This window comes from Odocoileus virginianus, chromosome 6, assembly GCF_023699985.2.
Source record: "Odocoileus virginianus isolate 20LAN1187 ecotype Illinois chromosome 6, Ovbor_1.2, whole genome shotgun sequence".
Lineage (NCBI taxonomy): Eukaryota > Metazoa > Chordata > Mammalia > Artiodactyla > Cervidae > Odocoileus > Odocoileus virginianus.
The window spans coordinates 62,544,023-62,559,534 of NC_069679.1; the positions used below are offsets into that span (position 1 = coordinate 62,544,023).

At 38.0% G+C, this 15,512-nt stretch overlaps 1 protein-coding gene across 1 annotated transcript in view; it reads right to left on the reverse strand.

Annotated features, from left to right (window-relative positions):
• The window catches only part of KCNH5 (potassium voltage-gated channel subfamily H member 5), a 367,441-nt gene that overhangs the window by 87,922 nt on the left and 264,007 nt on the right, over positions 1–15,512 (reverse strand). Inside the window, exon 9 of the mRNA XM_070469447.1 lies at positions 13,034–13,286. Coding sequence (XP_070325548.1) covers positions 13,034–13,286 — 253 coding nt within the window. The remainder of the gene's footprint in view (positions 1–13,033; positions 13,287–15,512) is intronic.

The following is a 15,512-nucleotide window of genomic DNA, read 5'->3' on the forward strand; positions in this document are numbered from 1 at the left end:
TGTCCCTGGGATTCTCCAGGCAAGAATACTGGAGTGGGTTGCCATTTCCTTCTCCTGTGAACTGCATACTGGGTAACCAAATACTAGTTGAGAGGTAACTATCTATAAAAGCATTCCAATCAAAAACAAAAATATAAACTAGAATACTTTCCTTTTGCAACTCCCAGTGAATTAATGGAGCTAGGCATTGAGTATTGACAGTTGCTAACAAAACAAAAATACAGCTAGAGACAAAAATACGTGTCATCTGATGAAAGAACACAGACCCACTTATAGTCTTGCAAAGGGATTGAACCTGAGTCTGATCAGGCCTCTGAATCCAGCTGCTAATTGACAGGAAATAGAGAGGATGGAGAAACCTGCTAAATGACAGTCAGGATGCAATCAGCAGAGCCCAGACTGTGGGAACTCTGCAGGACAAAGGGCTCAGGGTCTTCAGGAAATAATTATAAAGAAAAGAAAGGGGTAAAGGAGGAACTTGGAGCTTTAAATGATAGATCAAATTCAGAAATAGGTGAATTAAACTTGGTGTTTAGAATGGACCACAAGGTGTAATTTCTCCTAGGTGGATGGAGATTGTAAAAGGTCTTTCACTTGACCTGTGAAACGGTTACAGGATCCTTGAACTACAGAAATTCATTTGGTTATATGTTTATATTGTTGTACTTTATGAACATGTTTTTTAGTTTGCAAATTAAAAAATTCTAGTAGTTTTGACGTGCACCTACTTACTAACACCTCCACCTCCATATACCAAAAAGAAGACTGACTTCTCAACGGCATTCACAGAGCAAGTCAACCAACACCTACAATTTACTAGCTTTGATCTTCTTAGTGACAAAACAAAACCAACTTATTAAACTCGTAATTAAACTTTCAATTTCTTAAAAACAAAAGCACACTTGATACTTTTTGAGAAAATATGAAATAATGGGCTTGATTAAGGGAAGGCAGAGTAGAGAAGGATAGTGGGAGCAAGACACTGGTATGTAGGTAGGTGTAAGAAATCTAGAAAAATAAAGATGAAGCTTTCTATACATGGATGCCATGACTTCAGGAAAACAGAAGAGCAATGGGAAAAGCAAGACAAGCCTTCCAACTCTATCCAGAAACTGTTAGGACTTATGGGAAGAGTGGAGGATTAAGCGTAGGAACTGAGACAAGTCACAAGAGCAGTACAAACTCAAGGAGTGGAAAAATAGACTCCACGTCTTCATGGAAGAAAATGAAAAGATTTGTAGCCATTCTTGCAATCATGATGCATCCTCCACATTAATACCTACCAACTAGATGGACTCTGAAAGTTTCCAATACCCACATGAAAGACAGAACTTAATATCCTCATCTTATGATCTGAGGGCTCATGTCAGTTCTCCCCAGACCTAAACACCTTTATGGGGTGAACAAATCACTTGGAGGAGGGCCATATTTGTAGGCATTTAGTAGCTGATTAATCATCTTACACCTGGGTAAAAAAAAAAAAAGTGTAAAGTAAAGTTGCTCACTCGTGTCCGACTCTGTGACCCTGTGGGCTGTAGCCTACCAGGCTCCTCCGTCCATGGGATTCTCCAGGCAAAAGTACTAGAGTGGGTTGCCATTTCCTTCTTCAGGGGATCTTCCCGACCCAGGGATAGAATCCGGCTCTCCTGCATTGTAGGCAGATGCTTTACCCTCTGAGCCATCAGAGAAGCCCTTTACACTTTACTTTTTATGGTACATTTTTTAAGATATGATTTATTTTTTTATTGAAGAATAGTTGATTTACAATTTTGTGTTAATTACTGGTATGGTACTTAACAGTGTTGTTAGAAGAAAAGCTTTGTTTTGGCTGTGTAGCTTGTGGGATCTTAGGTCCTCAACGATGGACCAAACACATGGCCCCTGAATGGATGAGCAGAGTCTTTACCACTGGACCCTAAGAGAAGTCCCAGAAAAAAATATTTTTAGTAAAAGGAAACAAAGTGAAAAAGTTAATATTCAGCACTCTAATTTCAATCAAGATTAAACCAAAATTTCAAAATTCTATTTTAAAATTCCTGGTAAAGAAAGCATCACATTTGAAATGTGATGGTTAAGAGCATGGACATTGAGTCAGACAAATCTGGGTTCAAGTCCTATACCCACCGTTTATTTTCTAGGTGGGGCCTAGGGTAACTCACTGATACTGCAGAGCCTTGGCTTCTTTATTTGTGAGATGAGTTCCCTAGGGCTCAGGTGGTAAAGAATCTGCCTGCAATGCAAGAGATGTCCTTGGTTTGATACCTGGGTCAGGAAGATTCCCTGGTAAAGGGAGTGACAACCCACTCCCAGTATTCTTCCCTGGAGAATTCCATGGACAGAAGTGCCTGGTGGGCTACAGTCTATGGGGTCACAAAGAATCAGACACAACTGAGCAACTAACAAGATGACTATACTAAGCACTTTTTTCACAGATAAATTAGAGAATTTGATGTAATAATACTTATCAGATAGTGAGCATTTAACAACTATTAGTATTTAAAATACTGGAGTGGGTTGCCATTTCCTTCTCCATAAAAGTTGTGATAGGAAAACTTAAAATCCAAACATATGTAGGTGTTTAAATTTTACTTAAGTATGGGCATGGGCATGCTCAGTTACTAACTAGAGATAAGATGTTTCTTTCTATAAGTCCCTTTTAACTCTAAAGCATTGATATTCCAATAAAAAATTCTAATTTGTAGATCTATCCATTCCAGTTGATGGTAAAAGTAATGTCAATTTCAGGAATTAAAGCCAAATTCCCTTCCATAGAAAAAAAATTTTCTACCATGGCAAACAACCACTGTGTAAGTTCAATTCTTTCTTGATACTGGGAGTTGCTAATGGAGAACAAGGAAATAGTGTTTTATTAAAGAGTTTTTAGTGGGCTGAGATATTTAGCATTTATCCCTTCTTATTCTCCATGTTAAAATTGCCCAACTAACAGTCGGAAAGTGTTGTCTCAGTTTGTATTAGATCTATGCTAAAGCTAGGATCTTAGAGACACATATTTTACAAAAACCACATAGATGAAAGAGAAAGAGAGGGTAGTCAGTATCTCAAGATAAAACAAAGAAAATGGCAACAGAATACAATATAAGAACTAAAACAGCTGTAAAAACAACTTAATGGCAAAACAAAGTGCTAAATAATTTGGCTCATTGAACCTTTACTGAGAACCTATTAGAGGTCCTTACCACAGATGACAGAGAGATGAAAATGAAAAAGACCTTTCAAGTACTCACAACACAGTAGAAGAATAAACAAGTAAAAGACAGATGAAGAACCCTGTATAGGCATGTAATGGAAGCCCAGAATAGAGGTACTTAATCCAGACCAGGGCAAAAACGGAGAGAGTAAAAGAAGAAGAAGCAAGAGACAGACAAAAAGAGGAGAAAAGATGTTTTAAACAAAGAAGCAGTGTACACAACAGTTTGCTAGGAAGAGAGAACTTAGTGCTCAAAAAACTTTCTTTAATTCAATATGGTGAAAAGAGATTAGGAATAGGGAATGGCACAAATCAGTCTGGAAAGCAGGGCACAGACCAGAACCTAAAAGGCCTCACAGTCCAGGCTAAAAGTCATGTTTTCATCCTGAAGGGGCTAAAAAGCCAACCCTAACAAAGAGACTAAAAAGATATTTTATATTTTAGAAAAATTATCATGATGGCAGCATAACATAGAATTGGAGGTCGAAGTTGACAACAAATAGCAAGTAGATAGGCCTTTCAGATGGTAGCCATGACCCAGAACCAAAATTTTAAGAGCAGTGGTCATAGGAAAGGACATTCAGTTCAGTTCAGTCACTCAGTCATATGCGAATCTGCAATCCCATGGACTGCAGCATGCCAGGCTTCCCTGTCTATCACCAACTACCAGAGCTGAATCAAACTCAGGTCCATCGAGTCAGTGATGTCATACAACCATCTCATCCTCTGATGTCCCCTATTCCTCCTGCATTCAGTCTTTCCAAGCATCAGGGTCTTTTCAAATGAGTCAGTTCTTCATACCAGGTGGCCAAAGTATTGGGGCTTCAGGTTTTTTTTTCCCCATTTATTTTTATTAGTTGGAGGCTAATTACTTTACAATATTGTAGTGGTTTTTGCCATACATTGACATGAATCAGCCATGGATTTACATGTGTTCTCCTTCCCGATCCCCCTTCCCGCCTCCCTCTCCATCCCATCCCACGGGGCTTCAGTTTCAACATCAGTTTTTCCAATTAATATTCAGTACTAATTTCATTTAAGATTGACTGCTTTGAATTTGCAGTCGAAGGGACCTTCAAGAGTCTTCTCCAAACACCACAGTTCAAAAGCATCAATTCTTCAGTGACAGCTTTATTTGTTCAACACTCACATCCATACATGACTACTTGAAAAACCATAGCTTTCACTAGATGGACATTTGTTGGCAAAGTAATGTCTCTGCTCTGTAATATGCTGTCAAGGTTGGTCATAGCGTTTCTTCCAAGGAGCAGTGCAGTTCAGTTCAGTGACTCAGTCGTGTCCAACTCTTCGCAACTCCATGGACTACAGAATGCCAGGCCTCCCTGTCCATCATCAACTCCCAAAATTGACTCAAATTCACATCCATTGAGTCAGTGATGCCATCTAATGATCACATCCTCTGTCATCCTCTTCTTCTCCCACCTTCAGTCTTTCCCAGCATCAGGGTCTTTTCAAATGAGTCACCTCTTCACATCAGGTGGCCAAAGTATTAGAGTTTCAGCTTCAACATCAGTCCTTCCAACGAACATTCAGGACTTATGTCCTTTAGCAGGGACTGGTTGGATCTTGTTGCAGTCCAAGGGACTCTCAAGAGTCTTTTCCAACACCACAGTTCAAAAGCATCAATTCTTTCTTAGTCCAAATCTCACGTCCATACATGACTACTGGAAAAACCATAGCCTTGACTAGACAGAACTTTGTTGGCAAAGTAATGTCTCTGCTTTTTAATATGCTCTAGGTTGGTCATAACTTATCTTCCAAGGAGTAAGCATCTTTTAATTTCATGGCTGCAGTCACCATCTGCAGTGATTTTGGAGTCCAAAAAATAAAGGCTGCCACTGTTTCCATGTTTCTCCAACTATTTGTCATGAAGTGATGGGACCGGATGCCATGATCTTTGTTTTCTGAATGTTCAGTTTTAAGCCAATTTTTTCACTCTCCTCTTTCATTTTCATAAGAAGCTCTTTAGTTCTTCTTCACTTTCTGCCATAAGGGTGGTGTCATCTGCATATTTGAGGTTATTTATATTTCTCCCAGCCATCTTGATTCCAGCTTGTGCTTCATCCAGCCCAGTGTTTCTCAGAATATACTCTGCATATAAGTTAAATAAGCAAGGTGACAATATACAACTGTGAAGTATTCCTATTCTTATTTGGAACCAGTCTGGTGTTCCATATCCAGTTCTAACTGTTGCTTCCTGACCTGCATACAGATTTCTCAGGAGGCAGGTCAGGTGGTCTGATATTCCCATCTCTTCCAGAATTTTCCACAGTTTATTGTGATCCATAGTCAAAGGCTTTGGCATAGTCAATAAAGCAGAAATAGATGTTTTTCTGGAACTCTCATGCTATTTTTTGATGATCCAGAGTATGCTGGCAATTTGATCTCTGGTTCCTCGGCCTTTTCTAAAACCAGATTGTACATCTGGAAATTAATGGGTCACGTATTGTTGAAGTCTGGCTTAGAGAATTTTGAACATTCCTTTACTAGCATGTAAGATGAGTGCAATTGTGTGGTAGTTTGAGCATTCTTTGGCATTGCCTTTCTTTGGAATTGGAATGACAACTGACTTTTTCCAGTCTTGTGGCCACTGCTGAGTTTTCCAAAATTGTTGACACATTGAGTGCAGCACATTCACAGCATCATGTTTAAGGATTTGAAATAGCTCAACTGGAATTCCTTCACCTCCACTAGCTTTATTCATATTGATGCTTCCTAAGGCCCACTTGGCTTCACATTCCAGGATGTCTGGCTCTAGGTGAGTGATCACACCACTGTGATTATCTGGGTCATGAAGATCTTTTTTGTATAGTTCTTCTGTGTATGCTTGCCACCTCTTCTTAATATCTTCTGCTTATGTTAGGTCCATACCATTTCTGTCCTTTATTGAGCCTATCTTTGCATGAAATGGTCCCTTGGTATCTGTAATTTTCTTGAGATCTCTAGTCTTTCCCATTCTATTGTTTTCCTCTATTTCTTTGCTTTGATCGCTGAGGAAGGCTTTCTTATCTCTCTTTGCTATTCTTTGGAACTCTGAATTCAAATGGGTATATCTTTCCTTTTCTCCTTTGCTTTTGGCTTCCCTTCTTTCCACAGCTATTTGTAAGGCCTCCTCAGACAGCTATTTTGCTTTTTTGCATTTCTTTTTCCTGGGGATGGTCTTGATCCCTGTCTCCTGTACAATGTCACAAGCCTCCATCCATAGTTCATCAGGCATTCTGTCTATCAGATCTAGCTCCTTAAATCTATTTCTCACTTCCAAGGTATAATCGTTAGGAATTTAATTTAGGTCATACTTGAATGGTCCAGTGGTTTTCCATCATTTCTTCACTTTAAGTCTGAATTTGGCAATAAGGAGTTCATGATCTGAGCCACAGTCAGCTCCCAGTCTTCTTTTTGCTGACTGTATAGAGCTTCTCCATCGTTAGCTGCAACAAATATAATCAATCTGATTTCAGTGTTGACTATCTGGTGATGTCCGTGTGTAGAGTCTTCTCTTGTATTGTTGAAAGAGGGTGTTTGCTATGACCAATGCGTTCTCTTGGAAAACCTCTATTAGCCTTTGCCCTGCTTCATTCTGTACTCCAAGGCCAAATTTGCCTGTTACTCCAGGTGTTTCTTGACTTCTTACTTTTGTGTTCCAGTCCCCTATAATGAAAAGGACATCTTTTTTGGGTGTTAGTTCTAAAAGTTCTTGTAGGTCTTCATAGCATCATTCAACTTCAGCTTCTTCAGCATTACTGGTCAGGACATAGACTTGGATTACCATGATATTGAATGGTTTGCCTTGGGAAGGAACAGAGATCATTCTGTTGTTTCTGAGATTGCACCCAAGTACTGCATTTACAGACTCTTTCGTTGACTATGATGGCTACTCCATTTCTTCTAAGGGATTCTTGCCCACCATAGTAGATATAATGGTCATTGGAGTTAAATTCACCCATTCCTTACCTTTTTAGTTTGCTGATTCCTAGAATGTGGACATTCACTCATGTCATCTCCTGTTTGACCACTTCCAATTTGCCTTGATTCATGGACCTAACATTCCAGGTTCCTATGCAATATTGCTCTTTACAGCACCGGACCTTGCTTCCATCACCAGTCACATCCACACCTGGGTATTGTTTTTGCTTTGGCTCCATGTCTTTATTCTCTCTGGAGTTATTTCTCCACTGATCTCCAGTAGCATATTGGGCACTTACCGACCTGGGAAGTTCATCTTTCAGTGTCCTATCTTTTTGCCTTCTCATACTGTTCATGGGGTTCTCAAGGGAAGAATACTGAAGTGGTTTGCCATTCCCTTCTCCAGTGGATCTCATTTTTCAAAACTCTCCACCATGACCCATCTATCTTGAGTGGCCCTCCAAAGAAAGGACATTAAGTATAGGTTAAAGAGACACCAAGAAAACAGAATGAACAAGATCAGTTTTGAAGGGATGGTAGGGAGAGGGTGTGAAGTTAAGTCTAAACTTTGTGTTGTTGTTTAGTCACTAATTCGTGTCCAACTCTTTGTGACCTCATGGACTGTAGCCCACCAGGTTCCTCTGTTCATGGGATTTCTTAGGCAAGAATACTGGAGTGAGTTGCCATTTCCTTCTCCTAGATATCTTCCCAACCCAGAGATCAAACCTGGGTATCCAGCACTAGCAGGAGGATTTTTTTCCTTTCTTTTTCTTTTTTATTTTACTACTGAGGCATCAGGGAACCCCCTATGTCTAAACTTCCAGTTAATAAAGACTATATTTTACCCTAAAATCTACATACTGAGGAACTCTAAAGTGTATAATTTAAGCCATAGACAACCAATGTTTTATTCACTACTTACAAAGTTTAAAAGAAGAGAGGCATGAGTTTTTTAAAGCAAATAACTGGTATACTTTCATAAAAATGTCTAAATTAACTAAGTTCATCTTCATCACAATATGTATAGCAAATTTATCTGGTTCATAGTACAGCATCTCAAAACAGAGAAATGTGGACACAAAAGAAAATAATTTTGTGGAGCTTGGGAAAAGCCCTTTAAAGAATTTAAGTGTGAAACACTTGACTTTCAACAAAAAGTATATGGGAAGAAATTTTAGCCACAACACTAAAGTAACATTTTCACAGATTCTCAAAATAGAAGAATATTATTCATTCACATCTCAGATTTCTTTTTTGGGGGGTGATAAAAATAAGAAGCAGATTTTGAGCTCTTATGTTTTTTTGAGTAAAATTTTCAAATTTTTTGAAGAATATATGCTTTCTTTGATAATGGACAAATGTTTATAAGAGATTAACTGATTCTAAATAACAATTCTAATTAAACTGGAATCTTTACCCAAGTAATAGAAATTACACTTTTCATATTACTGTGTTGTATTGTGTTGTATTGTGTTGTGTTGTGTGTGGGTGCTCAGTCTTGCCCAACTCTCTGCAGACTCCATGGACTATAGACCACCAGGCTCCTAAGTCCATGGAGTTTTCCAGGCAAGGATACTTCAGTCAGGTTGCCATTTACTACTGCAGGGGATCTTCCTCACCCAGGGATTGAACTTGTGTCTCCTGTATTGCAGGCAGATTCTTTATCACTGTGCTACCTGGGAAGCCATTTTATATTATTAAGTTCATTTAATTCGGTCTCTTTCTTCTTCTCTTATGCCTTCTTCCTTCAACTTAAAAGCAACATCTAAGCTTCTGTTCAAACTCTACATAAATAAGCATGGTTCTCTTGGGAACTTAAAGTTACAGTTAACAGACTTAGACATAGATTGCCATAGATTAATAATTCTAACCATATGATTTTAGTAATCAGTGAAAAGAGAAAAGTCAAAATGTGAATGCAGCAAATCAACTATTTTAGAAGACACGTCTAAAGTTAGTGGGGAAATGCCATTTATATAGTCTCTGTAAGGTACAGTATACTTTGTCAGACACTTAAAAGTAATCTGGCTATTTTAGGCATACCAATAAATCTGTTCACATTAAGTAATTATAGGGTAAAAACTAAAATGCAAGAAGATATTAAAGCACATACAATATTATTATGCATCATGAACTTAATTTGGAATTCTTTGTGTTTTATAAAAAGTGGGAAGGTCAAAAGAAAAAAAAAGTGGGGGTGTAAGAACTGAAAGAACTTCAATTTAGAAAAAGACATGAACTGCAATTATCTTCATGTGCCCTATTTAGAAAACATCTTGAAGCCATCTCTCCATGTTAAAAGAGAAGGTATTTATTGACTATATTTTTATCTTTCCATTAATTAGTTCTGCCTCAGAACTTATTCATTAAATACCTTAACACTTTTGACACATTAAAGAATTATGGAGCTACCAAGAGACCGTTGAGAGGCAAAGATCCAACAGAATGAACTGCACCTGGTTTTTGGATTCAGAGATTTTAATTAATTTTAAAATGACCTCACCTCTACTTTTCAACTGGCAAATAAATCAGCGTAAGAGAGAGTAAGGCCTATTTATTTCTCCTATCAGATCAACTTAGACAAATTCTCATTTTTCTGAGGTATATGCAGATGGGGAAGGGGATGCAGTTTCTGTCTGACCCTTAATAAGGGTTGTGATGAAAAAGAAAAGAAATCAATGCTAAAAGTCACAATTGAGCTGAAGATAAAATAGTTACAAATATCTGTGTACCAAATAACACAGTAATAAACATTATAAATAGCAAACTACAGGAAATACAAAGAGACATAGATACAACACATTAATAATAAAATAACATGTCACTCTCAGTTCCAGGATAGATAAAGAGGAAAAAAAATAAGTAAAGACACAGAAAACCTAATTAACTTACTCAATAAGGTTGAAAACCTTGATATATGCCAAACTTCATGTGCTGATAACTCTTGTAACTTTGCATTAAGTTTGCATATTTCAAAATTAGACTACCAAAAAATTAGAAATAAGAAAAAATAGGATTATAAAAAGAATGAACAGTCAGCATAGTGTCAGAAGTGATGTGGATGAGTTACTCCTTTTCCCTCTCCCTCTCCTAAAACATTGTTAAACATCTAAAGTGTTAAACAAAAAAACAAAAATCCTTTTTAATTATAAAAGAAAGTATTGTTGGCTTAGGAAAGTCTGAAAACATGCATCCCCAGTGGAAACCACACTGTGGTTGAAGTCACACAACAAGCTAGTGAGACAATCTACAAGTCAAGAAGCTGGTTCATTAAGAAAGACCCTTCTGGCAGGTTCCATGCCTCTTAGATGAAGCACAGGTGGCAACAGACACAGGCTTCAGCAGGCTTATAGGTGGAACCTATAAGCCATGTAAGCACAAGAGCATGTGTCTGGACCATGGCAGACGCACTCCTTGGGGCATGTGGTGCAAACATCTCTCACATGTGACATCACACACCGTCTCCTGCAGAAACTCACTAGAAGTCCACACTCCTACTCCACAAACTCCTCAGACTGCCCTCCTATAAAGCCAGATTGGTAGAAGGTGCAACACCAAGGCAGAGTTCTCAAAGTTTTTCTCCACAACTATCTTGTTACTGATGATCCAAATCACAGACACATGAGGATGTGACTTTGGCCAGCACTAGGGTACTGGTGACCCTTTGAGCCTCTCCAGCATCACGCCTTCCCACACCCCTGCCCCCGCACTTATTTCTTCCTTGGAAGATCACTTCCAGGGCAATTTATTTTTTTAAACAGAAACCTTTTGATTGCCTTTTGGCTGAGCTAATCTTTGTTAGAGACCCACAGAATAAAGGAAAGAAAGATTGCCAGAGCGGTATATATGTAATTTAATTCATTAAACCAAGAGATGAAAAATCTCTGAAATATCCAGATTTTTGAGGAGGATAAACAAAAAGCATTCATTCAAAGAAATAAAATATGACAAATATATGATGAAACTGGACCAATACCCAGAGGCTCTGTGCTCATTTTTACTGTGTCATTGGGCAAAACTAGCTACCATTTTATTTTAAAATGAAAAGAAAATGCATTTTGTCTGTTTCACTGAGCAAATGATTCCAGCTTAGCAGACCTAGCCCAGAGGCACTGCACTCAGGGCTTTCTCAATCCATCATTTTAGAAAAGAAGCTAGCAAGGTGAAGCTGTGATGAAGAAAATGGGGCAAAACAAATGACAATGAATGCACAGTCTAGGAAATTTATCACAACAGTACTCATTGTAATATATTTGATGTCTGCTATCCCACTCACCATTGACATGAACATGTAGGAAAAAATATACCTGTTTTGGGCTTGTGTTTTATCATCTTCTTTAAGCAAACAAGAATTGTTGTAGTGTGTATATGCTACATTTTACCACGAAGGATTGTTCTGGTGAAAAGTACACTTTTTATGATGTATTATATAACTCCTTTATGCTCCAGGAAACAAAGCAGACCACACACTATGCAACATTAAGCACACCCAGAGTGCTGATTCTAAGAGCTGCATGCATTTTTCTAACCAAACAAAAAATAAATAAAAATAAAAATAGCTTCTAAAAGAAATTTATGCATAAATGTAATAGTATTTCTCAACAGTTAAAGAAAGTTTTATGAACAATAGTGTTCAGTCATTTGCATACTTGAACTATTTTTTGTAACCCTTACAAATTTATTGAACCTGTTTTCTTAGGAAGTCATTGTTTCTCAATTCTGTCTTTTTCAGGTAATTGTGCTTTTTGAACCAATCCTTCATTTTGGGGGCTGGATTTTGCTTTTGCAGTTTCTAAAATACACCAGTCAATCCTTTACTTATGAGAATAAGCAGCATTCAAGCTATGGTAGGTTGACCTCAGTAGCTAAAAAATCCAATAGCTTAAAAATTGAGCTCATTTTTCATGAGACAGAAGCCATGAAAAATGTAATCAAAAGAGAGCTGACATCCTACAATTCTAACTTATTTTACTTGAAAAAACACAAGAAATGATTCTCCTCTGGCCTCATTATTGCTTCCCTTTTTATCTATGTGGACTTCATGCTGCAGATATTTGAGCAGAAAATGATCTAAAATATCATTTAGCAATTTTTTACCAAGATAAAATGTAAAATGAATTACACTGTCCCCAAACATGCAATTTAAAAAATTTTTTTTTCACTCACATGTACTGTCACTGCCTTTTTTCATTAGTACAACTATATCAGGTCTCTGAATTTTAGAACAAATTTATTACTAGCTGAATAATTTTCCTCACTCATAAATATAGATAGGTAGAACCAGCTTTAAAAACCTAAGCTTACTTGCATTATGATCATTTCAATATAACAGGTCAAATTCATCTACCTCCTCATCACTTTCCGCTCATTACTTAGGTCCACTGCGAGCAAGCAGAAAGATTTGGGGAAAGATGATCTGTACTCAAGTACTAATTCTCAGGTAACTAGCTGAACCAGCCACTAAACTGGCTGGCTGTTGTTGGATGTATAAAGCCTCAGTTTATAAACCTCTAAAGGGAAGTGCTGATCTGCAAAGGTTCTGTTGTCCCTCTGAGACAAATACTGTAGGTTACTAACCTGACAATCATTTCACAAGCCATTTTCACGCTTACCAACATGGAAGTTCAGTCACCCTAGGCTGTAATCACCTCTCGTCTAAAAGGCATTGTCGTATTGTTGCCAAAGAAAGTTTAATCAAACCCTCATGCAGCCCATTAAGCTATGACCAATACTAATGTTCTTTGCTGAAATGGCATTACTAGTAGTCACTGAGATTCATCATCTCATTAGTGACCCAATTTCCAAAGTCACCCAGCAATGGAAATTTCTCAGGAAAACCTGAGAAGTAAAACCTCTGAAACTGCTGCATGTTTGCTACTACATTAGGAAAGTTCACAGTACCTAAAATAGCCACCACCTCATCATCCTGGATGACTTCCAAGGATCCTGACACCACAAAGCAGAGGGCATCCACACTTTCTCCAGCATGGTAAATGAGGTCCCCAGGAGCACAGTGGATAGTTTGGAATTCTACTGCCAAGGCTCGCAGACACCCATCGCTGGCCAATCGAAAAGCAGGATGTTCATTAAAAACCTTCCGGTTTAGATGAACACAGATATCAGCTCTCATGTCCTTGGGACAGATGGAGAGGACCTGAAGAAAGTGAGAGATGAATAAGTAAGAAGGAAAAAGAGAGAAAGACTATTTCCAACAAAAAGGAATCTGACAAATACTGATCGACTACGGCACAGTCTGCAAAATGCCATATCAAGGAAAAAGGTAACGAGACACAGCTCTGCTCTGAAAGATCTAATAGTCCAGTGAGATGGGCTGATGAGCATATGGGCTATTACAACACAGCACCATGTAGGGAATCTCTGAGTGGGTATGGATCTCATCATGGAGAGAAGACAGTCTTAAGACAGCCGGGAAGAGTCTCAGAAAAGAATGTATTATAATGTCATCAAAAACATAAAATAGGTCATTAACATTCATTTCAGTCTAGCTGCTACTTTATAATTTTTTTCATAACTACCTCAAAATTCAGGATAACGGACCTTACTACACATTAGAGAGGATTCATATTAACCAATTACAAGACAACAAAATCAACAAAAGCATCATTGCAATATGTCATGCAACTTGACGTGGCTGATAACAACTCCACTCTCCATATGTTTTCTTCACTCTGAAATAGTTTTATTTTACTAATAAGTTTATGTTCAGGAAGCTAAAGGGTATTCACCAGCCTTCTGTAAGGCTTAAAAAACTGGCATTGTCCACACTGACAGAGGTGGGCACTGCAGGCTGCGTGGTAGTCCTTGTTCATTCAGGTCTTTGACTCCTAAAGACTGCTGAGAGCAACAGCAGAATTCAAGCTCCGAGCACCATTTAGAAGAGGGGATAAATGGCAGAAACATGCTTAAAGAGACGGAGGTAAAGAGATTTTATCCCCTGTAGCTTTCAGACAAGGCAATTAAAGACCCAGATTAAAATGGACATATAATCACATTATCGTCAGAGCATCATCGAGCAAGATATGATTATAGAAGTCAGGACAGTCCCTGTGAAAGGTGCATGTGCAAACTCAGAATCCTCTCCTGACTCCCTTGGTAAATTCTTCCTTATAATCAGAAATGTTTTTCTTTGATAGAATTTGAATCCCTTGAGCTGAAGTCTAAGTTGATTTGTCCTCATTAAATTATACCAAATAATGTTTTCATATAAAATAGTGTTCTTTCCTATGTTAACTGCATTTTAACCTTTAAAAAATTACCTAAGGCCTGGAATATTCCTTTCACTTGGAGCTCACTATCCATGAAAAGCAGGTTGCTTCTGTGTGTAGAAGATGAGCCATCATAAATGTAAAGACCCTTAATTAAATTATACTTTCAATATCCATCCCCTTAACCTTTCCTAATACTGTGATACCACGTCACATCACTTCAGGATCTGCGGATTTTTTCTTACTCTTCTGAATTCCTATATGCAATAGTGATCAGCTCTCCTATCTTTCTGAAAGAGTTCATCTTTGAAAAAATGAAAATCTAAGAGAACTATAAAAGCAATTGGCACTTTCCACATCAGTTAGTTTCCATAACAATACAATGTTTTCTTTACTATATTAACTTTCAGTGACTCCTTAAAATATTAGTCTTTCAATGGGCACGTATTGGGCTTCTACCGTGAGGCATTTCACTGCATTAAATTCCTGGAAGTAGAAGGGTAATAGGCTGTCTTTGCTTTGGCAGAGCTAACGATGAATTAGGGGGAGGTAGGAGGTAAAAAGACAATTATAATATGGTGAGAAAAGTATGATGGGGAATGGCCATGGTGACATGGAAGAGTGCCTAGAGGTATCATGAAAGATCAGCCTTAGGAGGTCATAGTTCTGGGTACAGATCTACCACTTACCTTTGTAACCTAATGCAATTTATTTATTACTCTGAATCTCATCTGTGAAATGGGGTGATAGTGTTTATTTCATAGGTCCATTGTAGGAATTAAATGAAAGGATTTGAGTTTAGCCCAGTTTAGTCTTGCACACGGTAAATGTTAAAAAAAGGCTAGGCTTTGTTTTCCCTACCGAACATTTGAGTATTCCAACATAATGTAATGCTTTTTTTAGCTCTCTTTTTTTTTCCATTTATTTTTATTAGTTGGAGACTAATTACTTTACATCATTGCAGTGGTTTCTGACATACATTGAAATGAATTAGCCATGGTTTTATATGTATTCCCCATCCCGGTCCCCCCTCCCACCTCCCTCTCCATCCGATCCCTCTGGGTCTTCCCAGTGCACCAGGCCCGAGCGCTTGTCTCATGCATCCAACCTGGGCTGGTGATCTGCTTCACCCTAGATAATATACATGTTTCGAT